Genomic DNA, 19,129 nt, shown 5'->3' with positions numbered 1-19,129 from the left:
GAATATTGGGACGGAGTTAGTCGACTTGATGGTGTCCTCCTTGTGTTCGTGCGAATGCCTGTGAAGGAGCTGGCATCTGTTATCATGTGTACTCTTTGATTCCTATGCGTTCGTGTTGTAGATTGTGAGCAGAGCAACGACTTGATCTGAGATTCAGCGGAGAAAGGAAAGATAAAATTGAAAAGGAGGAGTATGGTATGAACATACGGTGGTAAAGCTACCATGCCTAAGTGCAAGGTAAGCATATCGTCATCATGCAGGCTACCAATCATAGTCTAGACATAGCCTGATTAACTTAATAGCCTACCAAACAAGACCATGCAAAAAGATGCTGCACCTCCTTAGCCTGGCTCAAGAGGGCCTGCTACGGGCCAGGCCAGCCTCATCAGGATGCCAAACGCGCCCACAGGGCACACTGGCACGGAGCACGAGCAGCATGGGCAGGCGATCGAGTCGATCGCTGCGGATCGAGCGTGGTGGCATCAACCAGCAAGGCATACAAGCTGCTTCCTCTATCTCGCACACGCACAGAGTGTTGATTTAGAAAATTTAAAAACATTACTAATAACGAGAAATGTTTATATTGCTCCTAATAACTAATATCAGTTGTGATTGAAAATCGTGTTATCTGTTTAATTTTATGGATCCTAAATAAATGCACGTACATTGGAATCAGAGAAATAACATTGATTGATCATTTGATTAGCTCTATACGCTTCTCCATATATTTTTTTATTGGTGTAAGTGCTACTTTAATTAGTTGATATTTATTAGAAGTAAAAAAGATAGGGCCTGTTCGCTTCAGCTTCTTTAGTCGGCTTATCAGCCACCAAACAGTGTTTTCCTCTCACAATAAATCAACCGTTTCAGCTTTTCAGCCAGCTTATAAGCTGAAGCGAACAGGCCCATATATTTTAAAGTTAAAGACACTCTTTGCGGACGGAGTGATCAGTAGGCACCGCCTTGGAGCCCGGAGCCTCACACGGGAGTTTCCCGCACCAACAGGACCAGGGAATCAGGGATTCGCCGCGCGGGGAGCCGTTCGTACGCGCGGATCGATTACCGCGCCCGCGCCCGCGCCCGGTGGTAGCAGCATCGGCCACGCGGCCATTTGGCACGACGCGTTGCAAGCAACGGCGGAGCACACACATCACGATTCACGGAACGCGTGCGGGCTCTCCGAGTGATTCCGCGCGCACCCGCGGCGCATCGGCATGTGATCCCTGAAGAACCACGGGGGTTGTGGTTGTTGGCGCGGGGACATCACCACCTGCTAGAGTCTTGGACGTCTCGGAAGGTAGAAGGGGACTCCCCGGCCCCGCCGTGCGCGGACGCGGCTGCGTGCGATTGCTTCCGTGATCACCGCGTGTGGGGTGCCGCCGGGTGCGAGGGCGCTCACGCACTCGGCGCTGTCGGGGCTTCAGCCACGCCGGCCGTGCTCAGGATTGTGATAAGGTTCGTGACCATTTGTCAATGGTCTCTCCGAGCCGTCCCGCGCGCGTTCCTGACTCGCGAACAGGAGAGGGGGGAGGCTACACGACCCAAATCATTTGGCACGAGACCATGCATGGGCATGGCCCCCCTGAAATCATATCACGCTAGCTAGGAAATCTTCAATTCGCTACCGTCTGCCCTACTCGCACCTGAAACAACTAGAAGATCTGGCGTTGCGTTGGCGCAGGCTGCACGAGCAAAAAAGAAGCTTATTAGCAGATCTAAGTCTAGCGAGGTTGTTGCCGCCACCACCGGCCAGCCACGGACAACGCGGGCGCCGACGAGAGACTTGCCCCCAACCGGCACCGGGTGCCCGATGGTACGACCATACGAGCCGGCCAGGCCACCACGCCCATCACCAGCCAATGCAACAAGCGCGCTGTTGTCGGTGTGTCCTGCCCTGGCCAACGCAGCACGTACTGCTCCGGCCCGCCGGCACGTCACACACATACGTACGGGCCCCAGGACACACGCTAGTTGCTAGCTTCGCTCGTTTTCCCCATGTGCAACGCCAAACTAAGAAAAGCGAGGTGCTACTATATTTGTGCAAACCGATTCGTAAGTCATTCTATATAAACGTGAAGTTTAAACCTGAAGGCTCCATCTGCTTTAGGGAAAGCTGGAAGAAGGAAGCATCCGGTGCCAGTGGCGACAACACACATGACCGCGCCGATCGAGCTTCATCCATGTACCATCTCTCTGTTTTGTTTCAGGGGTCTTTGGATACTTAGGTTAAAGTTTAGTCCGGGTCACAACGGATGTTTGATATTAATTAGGAGTATTAAAGTTAGACTAATGATAAAAATAATTGCATAAATGAGGGCTGATTGACGAGACGAATCCACTAAGCCCTTGTTTACTTCCCAAGTTGGGAGGTGCCAAATTGGCATTTTGCCATAAATGCGACACTGTAGCGTTTTGTTTGTATTTGTGAATTATTGTCCAAATATTGACTAATTAGGCTCAAAAGATTCGTCTCGCAAAGTACAACAAAACTGTGCAATTAGTTTTTGATTTCGTCTACATTTAGTACTCCATGCATGTACCGCAAGTTTGATGTGATGGGGAATCTTCTTTTTGCATAGTGTCAAAGTTGGGAGTTTGGAGGGAAGTAAACAAGGGGTAAGTCTAATTAATTTATGATTAGCACATATTTACTGTAGCATTATTCTGGATTAATTAGGTTTAATAAAATTAATCCTCAATTATACAAGTATTTTCGTCATTAGTTTATGTTAATTAACATTTAAACAACACCATCGCCTGCCAGTTGGCAGAATCACGTTTTTCCTTTTGCGACAGAGACGTGACGCTACTCTAACTCCTTTTCCATCTAGCACGTGAGAAAATCAAGCCCATCAGCAGCAGCTTCCTTTCGAGCCAGAAGCATATCGCTAGAAATCGCACGCGTGCTTGTTTGTTTATACATATTCGTGAATCGTGATACGATATGATATGACACTGTGCTCGATCCGTTTTGTAACGCTCTCATTGGTCCAGAGCGAAAGGCGTGTCACGCAGCGTGTACCTACTAGCTATCGGCGCGTCAGTACTTGGCAGCAGTCGAGTGCACGTTGTTTTCATCTCGCTGTCGCGCTGTTGGTGTTACTGATTGGCACGTTTTACCGGCCCAAAAAAGCGCCAACACGCAAGCCATGCAGGCTGTAGCATGTCGCTCAGTCGTCGTCCCTGTGCTTGGGAAGGAGACGCAGGGCTGAGATGACCTTGGAAAATGACGGGAGAGACCCGCCAAATAACTGCACATGCGCATCCATCTTCCAAAGGGAAACGACGGGATCGGAATCGCGACGACGTGCGTGGTCTGATTTTTCCCCCATTCTCTGCTTAACTATACTATCAATTTATCATCGTCCGTATTCGGTTGAAGAATGCATGCACAACCTCCTAGCAGGTGGACATGAACATTTGGAACACTCATTATGGGCACTTTCAAGAGTTAGATCGGTATATCCTTTTTTTTTAACATTAAAACGGCAGGAGCACTGCCATATCTGATAAGAAGAGAAGAGTTTAAACAGAGTTACAGAAACTTATATTACATAGGAAATAAATACTCTCATCTCTCCCTGTTCATCTTCCGACAACGACATGTTAACTACAGAACTGGGCTCCACAAGCTCTCTGTCGGAGCGCGATTTCATCCTTGATGATGAAAGTAAATACTCTGAGCGGCGTGGCATATACTCCTTGGAAGATCGGTATATCTTGAGACATGAGAATTCAAGGTCGATGAATTATCACGGGCATCTCATTATCAATGGACCACGTACCATTAAAATCTACTACCTATACTGAAGGTCCTGGAATCGGTGAGCAGGCGGGCCCCGTATCGGGGGGTGTCTATGTTTATTGACAAAAAGGAAGAGTTGAAGTCATAAACTTACAGCCACTCTCTGTGACTCTATCCTCTTCTTATCACAAAAAATCGCCAGCCTCGCGAGATGGTTGCTCTCTGAGAATGGTGGCTGTGGGCATGCCGCCATGCAACAGGAAGCGCATACATTGCTGCACATCTTTTGCTCTTTTTTACTGATTTTTTCTCACAACAAAATTTGGAACAGGAACACTCATATTGAGTTGGAGACTCAAACTCATATGGATAGATTCTACCACAAGAATTCATGGACGTGGAATTCCAACAAATATACGGTACTGCAGCGCACTACCATATACTCCACACATGCTTCTTCCGCCGACACTTTTATGTTGATCGCGTGCATGGTCCGTCCAGAAAAGGAGACGAGAGATAGAGATCCTCGCCGTGCTCGAGCCTTGAGCTCGACAGAGGGTGATGAACAGCGGTGTCAAGGTGGGCCGTGCCATGACCACCACACACGCCTCTTTCGCTGTCGTTTTTGTGCTGTTAAATCCCGCGTCCCTCCCTGCCGGCCAAACAACAAACAAGCACCGGAGCACGACGCGGGTGGACGTGTTCGTGTCCGCGTGCGCGACCACCGTGCGCAAACGTGCAAGCAATGCCATCGCATTCAGGAGAGCGAAAAGGACTCTCTGCAGGATTGAAATAATGTTTGCAAATGGTGTCAGTGGAATGCTATGTCACCAGCTTAATTCCCTCGTTTCTTTTTCCTATTTGTTTGCAGGTGAGATCATCTCGCCTAAACCTTCTACATTGAGCTCAGATCTTTAGTAGCTTATCAGCTTCTAATTCAGGATGCATTGCCTGCTCGGCCACCATCATACGTGCTCACCTCAACACCCCGCTCTTAGCTCCAAACATTATTACTGTAGTAACTACCAGAAGTTTATCCACAGAGCATTTGCAAGAAAATACACACACATCATGCATCCTTCTAGAAACCGGGATGCGCATTTTAAAAATATATTGACGCCTTCTGCTACTGCCAGATTGCATGAGCATAAAACTGGGAATTAAAAAAAAATATCGCCTCACCTGTCACATGTGGTCTGCAACGCGTCCAGCCACCTCGCGCATCAGGGCCGTCCAAACCAGATCAGACGCTCAGGAAAGGCAGCCTCAGGTTTGGTGGGGCGGCGGTGCTGGGCCCTGGCCACCCCCGAATGGCGGGTAAGGTGACCTGGTAGTGCACGGGACCTTCCTCGCCGTCCAACGAAGCTACAAATTCCACCCAATCGCCGCACCGGCCCGACCCATCCAAAGGCGAAAAAGGCTCCCCCAGACGGCAGGAAACAGCAGCAGGCGAGGACTCTCCCTCCCCTCTCCCGTCTCCGAATCCCCCGAGACGAAAATCTCCAGCTCTTCGGCCCCCGCTAGGTTTCTGGGTGCGACTCGATCCGATTGGTGGACGGAGTCCTGAACCGAGTTTTGAAGGTGGGTGTTGCACTGTTGCGTGATTTTCCCGAGGAGTCTGCGCTTTGCGTCGCGTGATTCCAGCCTGGTTTTCGGGGAGTAAAGGACGGACTCCTTTTTTGTTTTTGTTTTTGTTTTGTTTCTTTTGGGGGGCCTGGGTCCCTGGATTGCTCGATCGATCGCCTTGGCGATTTGGTGGCTTTCGGGGGACGGGATTCCGGGTCGGTTCCCGCGGGTTGCGTGGCGAATTTTGTATTTGCTCGGCCCAGATTGATTGCTTCAGAGGAACACGCCTTCCCCTCCAAAATTGCAGCGAATCCTTCGATTCGGTAGCGATTTTCGCCTGCCGCGAAGCGTTTGTGTGTGATAGAAGCGGTGAGATCAAGTTTTGTGATGAGCTGACTGTTTTGATTCCTCTGATTCTGCAGTTGTGCCTGCCCCGCCGGAGTTTTCCTCTGCCCCGCAACCGAATCGGCTGAAAATTGATGGGATCGGGGGCACACTGGAAGGCTGTGTGAGATAAGAGAGGGGGAACCGTGAATTCCTAGGAGGGCTGCGGCGATCCGGCTGCACGGCTGCATGAACTGTTTCGTGAACCTGGGACTCAACTCGAACTCGAACCACTACGTCGCCTGCCTCCTCATCTTCCTGCTGCATTTCTCCCCTCAGTTGTTAAATCCGTCCAATCCTAATTCAAGTAGTAATCGTGAAGGAGAAGAACAGAGCTGCACAGATGGCGAACAACAGTAAGTTTCTTACTTCTCCTCCCAGAGCTCTTTGAATTGTGGGGCTTCTAGTTGACAGATTGATTTTTCTTCCAATTTTAAGTTTTCGTTGGTAAAAGGAAAATATATCTTGTATAGATGCGAATTATTAAAGCTACTCAGGTGAAGAATTGTAGGCTTATAATAACTTGTGGATCCGTTCTTGTTTATTATATGACATGACGTTGTTAGGCTGTTGTTAGGTGTACATTTGCTGGATCACATGCCCTTTCTGGTAATTTTGTGGCAAAATTGAATTTCTCCACCTTAATTAGCTTCTGATCTTGTTTAAAAAAACTTGTTTCGATAACCCAAAAGATTCGAGGTTCTTATGGTTGTTTGGTAGTGCTGCATGGGCCCGATGAAAGGGCCATGAACCATGAAGTTTCATATTCATTTGTCGGTGGTAGGAAGGGAAAAACAAAGAGTATAGCTGTCCACACTTTACACTTGGTATACCAATATCTCACGCAAGAGGGGACCGACCACTTGGAAGCTTCTAGGATTTGACCTAGTAGCTCATGGCAAGAACAAGTCCATGTCCTTGTGGATTTGTAGACTCTTGTGGTTTTTCAAAATAATGAGGTTAGAAGAGACCTCGTATCAGTAAAGTAATTGCTCTCACAAGCCTACCACTGTCTCACAGCACGGGAATTTTAGCATATATTGATTACCACAAAATTTGATTACAGGAAAAAGCATATGCCGTGAAGTGATATGACATTCCTGTTAAGTGCCATGCTTCATTCCATGCATGCGCGACCCACGTCATTGTCATGCACACGGACATGGATAGACTAGTGTATGATAATGTTGCTTAGTGGATGTCATTGTTTAATTGTTCACTGTCCTCTGATGCTGCAATTTGCATGTAGCTGTTACATTATTGGTACATAGTGCTTTTGCTTAATTGTCACACATACAGGGGTATTTACTTTTGGGTCTAAGTGCATTTCATTGTGCCTGCTGGCCTTAGATGAGATATGCTTGGTGACCATTAAAGTTGTGCTGTTTTTTTAGTGTCCCAAAGCATATCCGATATTGGGGTCTCTACTAGAGTTACCTACCACAATCCTACCAAGTAACTTGTAATGCCAAGACAAACATTAGCCTCAAGACATGCCACGCTTCTTTACCTTAAGATTAATTGCCCATCTCGTCCGAACGTAAGCTAGAAGAGTGTACCAATGAGGCAATGACTAAATGACCTTGTGTCCTGTCCAAACCTAGATGATTATGTTTTTCTTTTTTTCTTTGAAACGAACCAGGCAGGAAAGCTGCTAGATGATTGTGTTATGCTTGCTATGAAAATGTTGGAAGAGTCAAGAGTATCTCATGTCAGAGCACCCACAGTTAATACAGACCAATTCAGGCCTCACCTAAATTGGGAAGGATAAGCGAAAATCTTAAATTGTCCTGTCTTACCTCATCATCATTGTTCTGAGACAGGGGAACATGCCTCACTACTAACCCTCCATGGTGGAGGGGGGTAGAGGAGGGTTGATGTGAGAAGAACAGGCGATATCGGCAATATTCTCCACTTGGTAGGCTTCTTTTATGTTATTTCTGTATGAACTGGTCTTTTATCATTTGGAGGTAGAAACTTCCCCTTTCCGCTCTTCGGAGCAATCTATCTGTCTTAACGCTAAACCCCACCAGATAAGCAACCATCCAATTGCATCAAAATCTGTAGAAAATTGACATTGAACAGGTTTGTATGTCATCCAAACACTGTAGCAGTAATGGACATGACAATGTTTCCACAACTTTCTTATATAGTCAGAAAAGCAGAAGCCATCCACTTTTATTTCCTTCTGGTCTATGTGTCCAAATGGTGGTACTGCTGGAATAATGAATTTGACCAGAAATGTATTTGAAACTTATTACTCCTTATCAATATGTGATAAATAAATATAACTAAACTTGTACTTCTGAACACACCTGTGTCACCTTTTCTGAGATAAAACATTCTATTTTGTCTTTGTGTCAGGTTCATATGGTGAAAATGTTAGGAGAAAGTCACACACACCATCTGCTATTGTTATTGGTGGTGGGTTTGCAGGGCTTGCTGCTGCTGATGCGCTCAGAAATGCATCCTTCCAGGTATTGTAATGCTACTTATGGTCATCTTCTCATGTTGGTGGTGTGACGGCGACCTTTGTATTTCTTTGGCGAAAATGATATGACCCTTTTATAATGCATTTCAATTGTTGTGATGCATTCCAGGTTATTCTCCTGGAATCCCGTGATAGGATAGGTGGCAGAGTTCACACCGACTACTCTTTTGGGTTTCCTGTCGATTTGGGAGCATCTTGGTGAGTTTCATTCTTTTTTTAAAAAAAAACTTTCAACAAAAGTTTATCTTGAAGGAATGTTATGAACAGTTTTTCTTCACCTTTTTAATAATCAGGCTTCATGGTGTCTGTGAAGAAAATCCCTTAGCACCAATAATTGGGAGGCTTGGACTGCCACTGTACCGCACGAGTGGAGATGATTCTGTTCTGTTTGATCATGATTTGGAGAGGTAAAACTTTGCATCTGGGCTGTTTTATAAATACTTTGAGAGATGATGGAACCAATGATGGGATCTAACTTGTTCTATTGCCTTTCAGTTATGCACTCTACGACACTGATGGGCATCAAGTACCACAGGAGTTAGTACAAAAGATTGGAAAGGTGTTTGAGGCCATACTGGAAGAGGTACTCCCTCCTTTCAATCAGTGGTGCACTGGTGCCTGTTGATTTTAGGTATAGTTTATTTTGTCTGATTTACCCACTTCTGTGCAGACTGGCAAATTGAGGGAAGAAACCAATGGAGATATGTCTATCGCAAAAGCCATCTCAATTGTTATGGATAGACATCCGCACTTGAGGTTTGTACTATCCAATTTCTGCATTTCTCCAGCTGTCAGCACAAACATACCGGTCATTTTTACTGGCTTCTTCATGTGTTTACACTTTACAACAGGCAAGAAGGGATTGCTCATGAAGTTCTTCAGTGGTATTTGTGCCGTATGGAGGGTTGGTTTGCCACTGATGCCGATTCAATCTCACTACAGGGTTGGGACCAGGTATGTTTTTTTCCCCCTTTAGTGCCTGGAGTGGTCAGTATACTTGCACAGTTGCACTTGCACATGATGAAATCCTGTGCTTTATGTATGACATGTTTGTGGGGTGCAGGAGGTGCTGCTTCCAGGTGGCCATGGCCTCATGGTTCGTGGATATCGTCCAGTTATAAATACTCTGGCAAAAGGCTTAGATATACGCCTCAACCATAAGTATGGATGTCATTTTCTTATTCATTTGCTAAGCAGCAGTTTTGTCTGCCATTCCTTCAGTACTGATCCTTCTATTTTCTTTAGGGTTGTTGAAATTGTTCGCCACAGGAACAGGGTAGAGGTTACTGTAAGCAGTGGCAAAACATTTGTTGCTGATGCTGCAGTAGTCGCTGTTCCATTGGGTGTTCTGAAAGCAAACACTATTAAATTTGAGCCGAGACTGCCAGAGTGGAAGGAAGAAGCAGTTAGAGAACTTTCAGTTGGAATTGAGAATAAAATTGTTCTTCACTTCAGCCAGGTTTTCTGGCCTAACGTGGAGTTCCTTGGGGTCGTTTCCTCAAGCACGTATGGATGCAGCTATTTCCTTAACCTTCACAAGGCAACAGGCCACCCTGTTCTCGTTTACATGCCTGCTGGCCGCCTTGCTCGTGATATCGAAAAGATGTCTGATGAGGCAGCTGCCCAATTCGCCTTCTCCCAGTTGAAGAAGATCCTTCCTAATGCAGCTGAGCCGGTTAGTTTGTCAACACTATGTCAACTACAATAATCAAAGAATCCTGCTAGGGCATTTCTGACAACCATGTTGCTGAAAAATTTATTGCAGATAAATTACCTGGTGTCACACTGGGGCTCGGATGAGAACACGCTTGGTTCCTACACGTTTGATGGGGTGAATAAACCCCGCGACCTGTACGAGAAGCTGCGCATCCCTGTGGACAACCTGTTCTTCGCAGGGGAGGCTACAAGTGTCAAGTACACAGGCACAGTGCACGGCGCCTTCTCCACTGGTGTCATGGCAGCTGAGGAGTGCAAGATGCGGGTTCTGGAGCGGTTCAGGGAGCTGGACATGCTGGAGATGTGCCACCCTGCCATGGGCGAGGACAGCCCTGTCTCTGTCCCGCTGCTCATCTCTCGGCTCTAAGCGGATCAGCAGTTGTTTATGCGATTAGCACCTGTGAGTACGTTGGGCATCCCACTGATTGCTCAAGGGAGGCAGTACAAGGAGAAAGAAACTCCTTGCTTCTCCTCTGCATGAGGCATGTGTCAACATTACTTGTGCGGTGTGCCATATTAAACTAAGTGTGCGGGAACCCTTATGTATATTGGGTTCTGATCAAGTAACAGGAGAGTTATCAGGCCGTCTTCGTAGAAGATGTCTTATTTATGATGAACACTGTAATACACATATAACTGTTTGGAGTATTAAGGGATTGGTATCTCTCTGCCGGTCTCGCCCATTGTTGGCTCTGAGAATAGATAGGTTTGAACGTGCCATTTTTGTTTCTCATAAGAATCTTGTCGTTTCTTTCTTTCTATATGCGTTCTCCACTCTCCAATCCCAGCTGGAACTAGTTGGAACTTTGGTTATATATGATGGCAGGTTAAGCAAATTCCTGAATACGAAGCATGTACATGGATGCAAATATTTTTTAAAAGAAAAGACAAATCATGCACTTAGCTGAGTTAAATCTTCGGAAAGTACAGCACATTAAAACTAACTAGCAGTCTTCAGATCATAACAATCTTCTGAAAGTACAGTACACTAAAACTAATAGCAACCTTCAGATCATAACAATACAAGTTGTCCTTGTTTTCTGGAACTTCAGCTCAATTGAAATGCAAAGGCACATAATCTCAAAGCCTTGATTATACAACATCAGACGCCGTTTTGATTTGATCCCACTTGTCCTTGCCAACTGTAAAACATACACAATGCCAATTAAGTAAACATATTTTAGAACCATATAATGCTCATTTACGTGAACAAAGTAGGCTTAGTGTACTATATCAGGACAGTATTTTGAAACTTGAAAGCATGTTGGTATCATCCCTTCATGTGAGCACTGCCAAGTGCCATGGCATGATGTACGGAAAAGCTACGCCACGACAGTAGGTTTCCGCCTCCACTTGCAATGTTGTCACGTTAAGAGCAACATGAGTAGGGGCTATCGAAGGGTCATCCAAACACAGAACCACGATTCCATCCACAATTACTCGTACTTCACGCACTAGCGTCTGAATGCCTGCTTTTGATCGCAATGGTTCTTGTTGCTTTAGCTCCCAAACACCGTTGCTGTCACTGCGAATCCACACGTGCAACTCATCCTCTGTCGCAGCATGTACAACACACACCAAGCAGTGTTCTCCGTCCTCTGTCTCCCCGGTAGACCAAGGCATGCCCATCACAGCTCCAGGCGGGAGAGTGAGGGTTGACAACTCCATCGTGCAACAATCCAACCTAAAGCATCTGGTTTCCATTACGATACTTCCAGTATACACATCCACAAGCATGCATAGGAGGATTATAATAGCCACTCTCATTTTTGCGGTGGCATAATCAAATCGGTCCACGGATAAAACTTCCACTGACAGGTGCGTGACTCGTACACAGCTAGACGAACCTGTGTCTGGCGCCTCTGAAAACCAGCAACTCGAAGGCCCGTGGAGTTTCTGTAATCACCCGGTACCAAACACAGGCTCCGCAGAGACCATCCAGCACCTAGATGCGGGTCGGAAGGTGGGTCGCTCACAGGCTCAAGGATCTTGGAGATTGGACTGAAAATGGTGATGGAGCGATTGTAGTCCAACACCCCAGTGTTGCTGACGCAGGTAGTCGACAGAAGACGACCCTGGAAACAGTCATGGATGCGCCACTTCATTTGGCCGGATCCGCGGAGATCAAAGGGTGGAGCGCGCGGAAGCGGCGGCGGAACTGGGTGGAGCAGACGGTGCGAGGTAGCGCTTGCACGCGAGCGCGACGTGGGCAAGGGAGGCGTAGGAAGGGAGGCGGAGGAGGACCTCGTCGACTAACTCAGGGCCGAGGGAGTCCAGGGGGAAGGAGGCCGGCGAGAGGTCCGTACGCGGAGGGGGCAGCGAGGTGGCGGCGGAGGGGCCGGACTTGGATCTCTTGTCCTCAGACGCCATTTCCCGAGCTGGGCGGAGCAGGGACGGAGGTGCGGCGGTCGGCGGTCGGAGGGAGGTGGCAAGGTGGGGAAGGGGGCCAAGCCGCCGGCGAGCAATTCTGGCCTCGGGGTCGCCACAACTGTATCAGTCAGCCGATGAGCCGACCATTCCGTTGGATCCGTGGGATGCGTTGGGCTGGTGAACGGGAGACCCAGAACTGATGAGGTGGCCCAAGATGAGAAGCCCAGATCTTACATACAAATGAGTTGGGCCTGTACCACAGAAATGAGTTAATTCAACTCTACAGTCTAGTAGTACTACTTGTCTACAGTCTAGTACTCAAGTGAACAGTGACATGTGCCAATTTCAGGCTCTCAGGTATTTGAGCATGTCTCCGCATATGAGTTGTCAAAGAAACAGGGCTTCCAAATCCGAGAGCCTGACATTGGCAACTTGGTCTCTGATCTGCTGGAAAATAACGTGTTGTACTACGCGTTACGCAAGCAGCCTTGGCGATACAGTATGGAAGGGCACCAATCCACGGGCTCGAGGCAAGCAGTGTCCAAATCCCAAAGGACACTTTGCAGTTAGATACAGGGACAGGCAACTCCTTGCAATCAATCTCCAAAAGGAGTTGAAAGGAGCCTTGCCCTCCCATTGAGGATACCTCACTAGACCAGTCTATCAGAAAATTCAGAATGAAGGGATCGAATCGACATTTATCTCTCTATCCTAGCTAGGCCGTTTCGGCGCAACATAACCGACTAAATATGTTTAGGGCATTTGCTGTGGTGAAGTTTGTGTATCAACACGCCAATGCAAATGAATATTTCAATAGTTTTTTGTTATTTATTTTTTCTTTTGATGCTGCATGGAATACAATTTTATTTGAGAACTCAGGTGCACGCAGTCTGAATTGGGACAGCCTTCCTGAAGGCAGCGCAAGGCTTCCATGCTTCAATTCAAGATTTTTCAGATCATGGATGTCATGACAGAAACGTTACGTGGCACGTCGTTTTTGTTTCCGGTGCAGACACTGCCTGATGATTGACTACTAATGACCCATCTTCTCTGGGCACTGCTATGATCACTCAAGCTTGGTCGATATTGTCTAACCTCGCTCAACCCACCTGTTACGTTGTTGCCTCCAAACAGCCTTTCATTTTCGATTCAGTTTCCAGTTAAGTTTCTCCATTAATCGTGTGACCGCAGGAAGCCATCATGGCGGCAAAGACGTGTAAGCTGCCACTGTGGCACTACACGTCTACACTATATAAAGATCCCCCAGATCGACAACCTCCTAGGGCAGCTACAATGGACTAAAAAAGTAGCATTAATCAATAAATGCTGCTACAGGAATGCACCTTAGCCATTGTAGGAATGGACCATATAGGCACTTTGCCACGTTAGACAATGAGTTGTCTATTTAGCTGTCTGCAAGATATTTAATTCATTCATAGAAACGGTAATCAAGTGTATATTTGATCTTTGCAGCTATTTGGTGCTCAAATGAGAAAATGTATGATATATTAAATTGAGTCGCATAAGTCTTTTAGAAAAAAATATAAATATAATATGTATTTACATCAATAGGTACTCCGAATACATGATATGATTCAGTAAAGTTGCAATACCATTACAATGTAGGTCATAATTTTGGTTTTGTATACCCTAAACCCTGGTTAATACATCAGCTAACATAAAAAATATATGAAAATAACAGATATAAAAACACTTCAGATAGATCCAATTTGCTAAGTGTTCCTGAGGTGCTAAGTAAGTTAGTAGTACTAACATGTCCTGAACTGCTGGGATGCTCAGCAGTACAAAGCGATAGGCCATGATTTCAACTTCATCATATTCTGAATCAAACAGCCAATGAAACAACTAACTGAACCAAGCTTTCTATGACCAAAGAACAACCAATAAACAAAAGCGATAGGCCATGATTTCAACTTCATCATATATTCTGAATCATAAAATTAGAAACATAGATCTACATTTCAGATTTGCAGACACCAGGATGTAAAAATTCAGAAGCTGAAAAAGAGATCTACACCATCTTCACTCTCTCTATATTTGCATCGGTGATGTTGAAGTAAAACAAACGAGCAAGCACAAACATCACGTACTTTGCAAGATGGATTTGGCTCTCCATTCTGCGGCGCCCGTCGGGGGAGGATGCAACAGAACCACAAACAGGCACCGCCGCCGCCGCCGAGGCCCTTCCACTTCGCAGCCGTCGTTGCGTCCACTCCCCGCGTCGTGAAGTCCGTCCGCGCTCCATTGATACTGCCGCATCTGATAAGCTTCACGCCGGGAACTGATTTTGCCGCCAAGCAGCCAATTTCGAGCGCGCCGCTGCCGCAGCCGATCCAGGGGAGTCGTCGTCGACCAGCAACGAAGGCGTACAACGGCGATGGTGCTGGTCGTTTGGCCTGGGAGCGCGAGCCCGTGCCGTCGTCTCCTGAGACGACGGCTCTCCTCTCTCTCTCGTCATTAATCGCAGCACACGTCGGATCAATCGGCTTGCGTGGCAGCATACGGACAGGTGTTGTCTCAGCGTTGTACGTGTCCTAAGCCAGATTCTCTTGAGGTGCACTTACGGTCGACCACAAGTAATAAAAATTTGCTGAATCTCTGTCTTCTCCCTCCTGGCACTTCTCTCTCCGTTGCATGGCTTGCTCCTGCCACCGGTTGGAAGCTGTAGCTGAGATGGAGTTTTTTATTGCGAGTAGGCTCCACGTTTGTAGTTCACCCATTGTGAGGCGAGGCAGCAACTATGGCTACCTGACACTTCCTGACACCTGATCCCACCTTAAGGTCAGCTCGGCAACAACACACGTACCTGTCCAGAGCTAGCTTATTTGCCAGTTCAGTGAGGTATTGCTCACGCCGGCCATGGCGCCGGTTCGCCGTCGAGGCCGCGCCGTCGCAGCTGACGTCGATGCTCAGGCGCCGCCGCGCGCTCCCGAGGATGCTGGCATTGGATGCTGGACACGATAGCAGAGGACGAGAAGGAGGCAGCTGCCGTGGAGCTGCCCTCCTACGCGCTGCTGCGCACCAAGGCTCCTCGCCAAAACTTGAGCTACACTGTCGCAGTCTCGCAGAGCTCGAACATGAACAAAAGTATGTTGTAGGCTTGTAGCAACCAACTACGTTCCCGCAAAAAAAAAACCCATACCAATTACGTACTAATAAAGGTGTAACATACACTTGGAATGCTTCAATGAGACAATGAGCACCGGTAAATGGTTCTCAGTTTGTTCCGTTTCGTCGGCGTCTTGGCGACGATCAAGCTAACGAAATGGTGCACGGTTGGGGGTTGAAACGTTGCTGAATCCCAGCTACATCTCTACTATCTCACCACGCCGAAGCACGCCGCGGGCGCGTACGTACTGTCCTACACCTTGGGCTACCGGTGGCACGCCCGCGTACGCTCTCGTCGAGGTTGGGAGCCTGAGGCACGGACGCTCGATCTGTTCGTCGATCGCCAGCTGCGGCGGCACTTGACGATCCCGCCGCCCTATGCAATGTACCTTGCGGTGCTGGCCGACGGCATGCTTTTCGAACACAAGGGCCACACACACATCACATGGGCGGCTTCCTCAGCACAACACAGATGATTCTGCTTGGTGCTTTTGGCACGCATGCTTTTGCTCGGATTCGAAAGCAACAAAAGATGGTCGATGCCCAGCATCGCATTTCGCATACGGCGCTCACAACTCACATGGATCGTGTACATGGCGGCCTATCCTATCAACATGTGAGTACATGGGTGCCAAAAGCTCACTAGCTCAGTACCTGTGGACTCCTGGAGAATCGAGTTCTATCATGGTGGTGCCACACCAACACTTGCTCCTGGTTTTGACTATCTTTTCGTAGGATACAAAATAAGGCGCCAACAGTCGAAGCCCGGGTTCCCGCGAAAACAAAACTCAGCTCCCAAGCCCGCGCATTACCGGTTTCCACACCCTCCCAACCGTTGCGTCCACCACTCACTGAGGCACGGACCCCATCTCACGCCCGACCCCACGTGACAGGGACCCGTGCTCCAACGACCCCGTCAAACCATTGCGTCCACGGTCACGCAACGATTCCCACGCCCAAAAGCAACTCCAACCATCCGAGCCGTCCACTCCCCACACCAACGGTGCGGATCCCTCCTCTCTCGCAGTCGGCGGGCCGCCCGCCACGAAAAAATATCCCGTCGCCTCCGCCCCCCTCCTCCTCGGCTCCTCCCCGTGCTCCGTCCCGGGGTTCGGATCCAAAATTGCAAGCGCCCCAGCCCCCAATCGAGCTCGCTCGCGCGCGGAACCCTCGCCGGCGATGGCGTCCGCCCTCCTCGCCGGCCGGAGCGGGGCGCACCACCACAGCTGGGGAGAGGGGCGCGCCCCGCTCGCGCCCATTCCCCCCAACCCTAGCCCCAACCACCCCCCGCACCCCCCGCGCGGCGACGGGCCGAAGGCGCGGGCGGCGGCGGCGGCCTCGCCGGCGGCCGGCTACGTCACCTTCCGCCCGGGGTCCCTGGGCCACCGCGAGGCCCGCGCGCTCCGGGACCGCCTCGCCGGCGAGCTCGGCCAGGTCCGCGCCCTCCTCTCCCGCATCGATACGTGGCAGGTGCGGCAGCAGGGCCACCCGCCGCGCCGGGAGCTTCTCCCCGCGCCTCCCGCGAAGCTCTGGGGCGCGATGCGAAAGCGGTGCGGGCAGATCCTCACCAAGCTGCGCAAGGACAAGCGGAGCGTGTGGTTCAACGCGCCCGTGGAGGTGGAGCGCCTCGGCCTCCACGATTACCACACCGTCATCAAGAGCCCCATGGACCTCGGCACCGTCAAGGAGAACCTCGCCGCCGGGAGGTACGCCTCGCACGACGCCTTCGCGGGCGACGTCCGCCTCACCTTCTCCAACGCGCTCCGGTACAACCCGGTCGGGCACGAGGTCCACACGTTCGCTGGCGCCCTCCTCGCGTCCTTCGAGAAGATGTACAAAGCGGCGGTCGATTGGTTCGAGGAAGAGTGCAAGCGCCTTGAGCCGCCAAAGCCAGTGCCAGCCGAATTGCCACCTCCACCGACTGTTGAGGCGAAGGTGAAGCCGAGGACTGGGAACGTGAAGATGCGGAAGCCGAAGGCGAGGGAGCCTAACAAGAGGGAGATGAGCCTGGAGGAGAAGAACTTGCTGAGGCTGGGGCTCGAGAGCTTGCCTGAAGAGAAGATGCATAATGTGCTGCAGATTGTGCGCAAGAGGAACAGCAATCAAGAGATGCTTGGGGATGAGATTGAGCTGGATATTGATGAGATGGATGTTGAGACACAGTGGGAGCTTGATCGATTCGTCACCAACTTCAACAAGGCCCTCAAGAAGAGTAAGCGAGCTGCAATGGTGAATGGAGGCACTGCTGATGTCGCAAGTGCTGCTGGGGCTGAGGATGACATTGCACCAGTGAATGGTGTGGCTACATTGGTTGGCAATGATGATGCGGTAATGACTATTGGAGCATGAGGTTTTGTTTTTTTGGTTTAAGCTAGTCATTGAATGAATTGGGATCTCATGCTAGTCTGTTGTTTTGTGTTGCTTACAGGAGAGTGAGAACCCTACGAAGACCACTACATTGGCCGAGCAAGTTGATGAGTATGTAGATATTGGGGATGAGATGCCAACAGCCACTTACCAGTCAATGGAGATCGAGAAGGATGCTGAAGTTGCAAGTGGCTCTGGTGCTTCTGGCAGTGGATCCTCATCATCCAGTGGTATGATCAAGCCACCATTTTGTACTTAAAAAAATTCCAACTTCATGAACTGAGTTTTGACATTGATTTGCATTCGTTTACAGGTTCAGATTCAGGGAGCTCAGGGGACAGTGCCTCAGGAGCTGGGAATGCTCACTCTTTGGCTTAGGGGAGGTCGTTGTAACCATAGGATTAAGGGTTGGATAGTGTGAGTTCTTGTTCTTGGGTGATTTGAGTAGAGTTAGAGGAATTGCAGGTATTCTGTAAGCTGTTTTTCTGAGATGTGGGTGTCTGCTTCGTTTTAGTAGTTAACATAGTTAGTAGATAATAGATGGGCTTTGTGAGTATCTGATAGCACAGATGGAGACATGTATATATAAGTTGCAGGCGGAAGCCGGAAGGTACTGGGGCGTTTATAGTAGTTGATTAATGAAGGTGGCTAGGCCTAGTGTCTGTGTTCTTTGTAGTAGTACAGTTGTTCCGGTGCAGCTCTTTTATGTAGTTGATTATCAACGAGTTGTGCATGACATTAAGTGTGGTATTAAAGTTAACAATGCAGTATCTTTGTTTGGTGATGGCTATTGATGAATTTATTTATCATTTTGGATAGATGAGCTTTGAGATAAGTTTCAGTGGACATGCAAACCCGTGTTTATTGTTGATGCATGCTTTGTGAAAATTGCCCCCTCAGATACGCCTGTTCTGCTCTGTTGCCTATCACAAATCTGTGAATCTGTCGGTTATAATCTGGTAACTTTAGAATTTATGGTCTGCTGTTGGAATTTCAGGAAGCCTCTCGAGGTGCGAAATGCCAGTAAAAAGCGCTGAGCACTGTTGAAATTTCTGATAAATTAGTCGTGCAACAAAGGCTTTCATGCTTTCAGTTTTCACTGATCGATGCAACACCATTGCTTAGAAAGGATGAGGTGCAAATTGGAACGAAGAGCCGTTGCTGTTGTCTTGTCTTATCTAATGATTCCCTGGGTTCCTTCAGGTAACTTTTGGCCTATATACTTCTTACCATGGGTGAGAATTGTTGTTTTCTTAGCTGATGAGTTGTGCAGGTCTGTAAGCACCAAGCTTCATGGAAACAGTGTCCCTTGTAAGTCCACAATAACTTGAGCATAGCCGAGTGACTACTGAATTCATGCA

At 48.5% G+C, this 19,129-nt stretch overlaps 2 protein-coding genes across 3 annotated transcripts; both read left to right on the top strand.

Moving 5' to 3' along the window:
- Positions 1 to 5,125: 5,125 nt before the first annotated feature.
- On the top strand, positions 5,126 to 10,638 carry LOC101768863 (probable polyamine oxidase 2). 2 transcript variants are annotated; one of them, XM_004976796.4, is made up of 11 exons: positions 5,129 to 5,326; positions 5,734 to 6,051; positions 8,060 to 8,172; positions 8,296 to 8,384; positions 8,480 to 8,593; positions 8,682 to 8,769; positions 8,857 to 8,942; positions 9,038 to 9,140; positions 9,250 to 9,347; positions 9,432 to 9,861; positions 9,952 to 10,638. In XM_004976796.4, the coding sequence occupies exons 2-11, from the start codon at positions 6,039 to 6,041 to the stop codon at positions 10,267 to 10,269; spliced, it is 1,452 nt and encodes a 483-aa protein (XP_004976853.1). In that variant the 5' UTR covers positions 5,129 to 5,326; positions 5,734 to 6,038; the 3' UTR covers positions 10,270 to 10,638. The 2 variants fall into 2 exon arrangements, with proteins under 2 accessions (XP_014661040.1, XP_004976853.1); XM_014805554.2 differs by having other exon boundaries at positions 5,126 to 5,326; positions 9,250 to 9,861.
- Positions 10,639 to 16,470: 5,832 nt separating this feature from the next.
- LOC101768467 (transcription factor GTE7) lies at positions 16,471 to 18,586 on the top strand. The gene is made up of 3 exons (XM_004976794.2): positions 16,471 to 17,729; positions 17,830 to 17,998; positions 18,082 to 18,586. Exons 1-3 carry the CDS (start codon positions 16,581 to 16,583, stop codon positions 18,144 to 18,146), a joined length of 1,383 nt encoding a protein of 460 aa, XP_004976851.1. The 5' UTR covers positions 16,471 to 16,580; the 3' UTR covers positions 18,147 to 18,586.
- Positions 18,587 to 19,129: the final 543 nt, after the last annotated feature.

The sequence above is a fragment of the Setaria italica genome, chromosome VII (genome assembly GCF_000263155.2).
Source record: "Setaria italica strain Yugu1 chromosome VII, Setaria_italica_v2.0, whole genome shotgun sequence".
Classification (NCBI taxonomy): Eukaryota; Viridiplantae; Streptophyta; class Magnoliopsida; order Poales; family Poaceae; genus Setaria; species Setaria italica.
The sequence above is the reverse complement of the archived record's forward strand: the minus strand, read 5'-3'. Positions and strand labels throughout refer to the sequence as shown.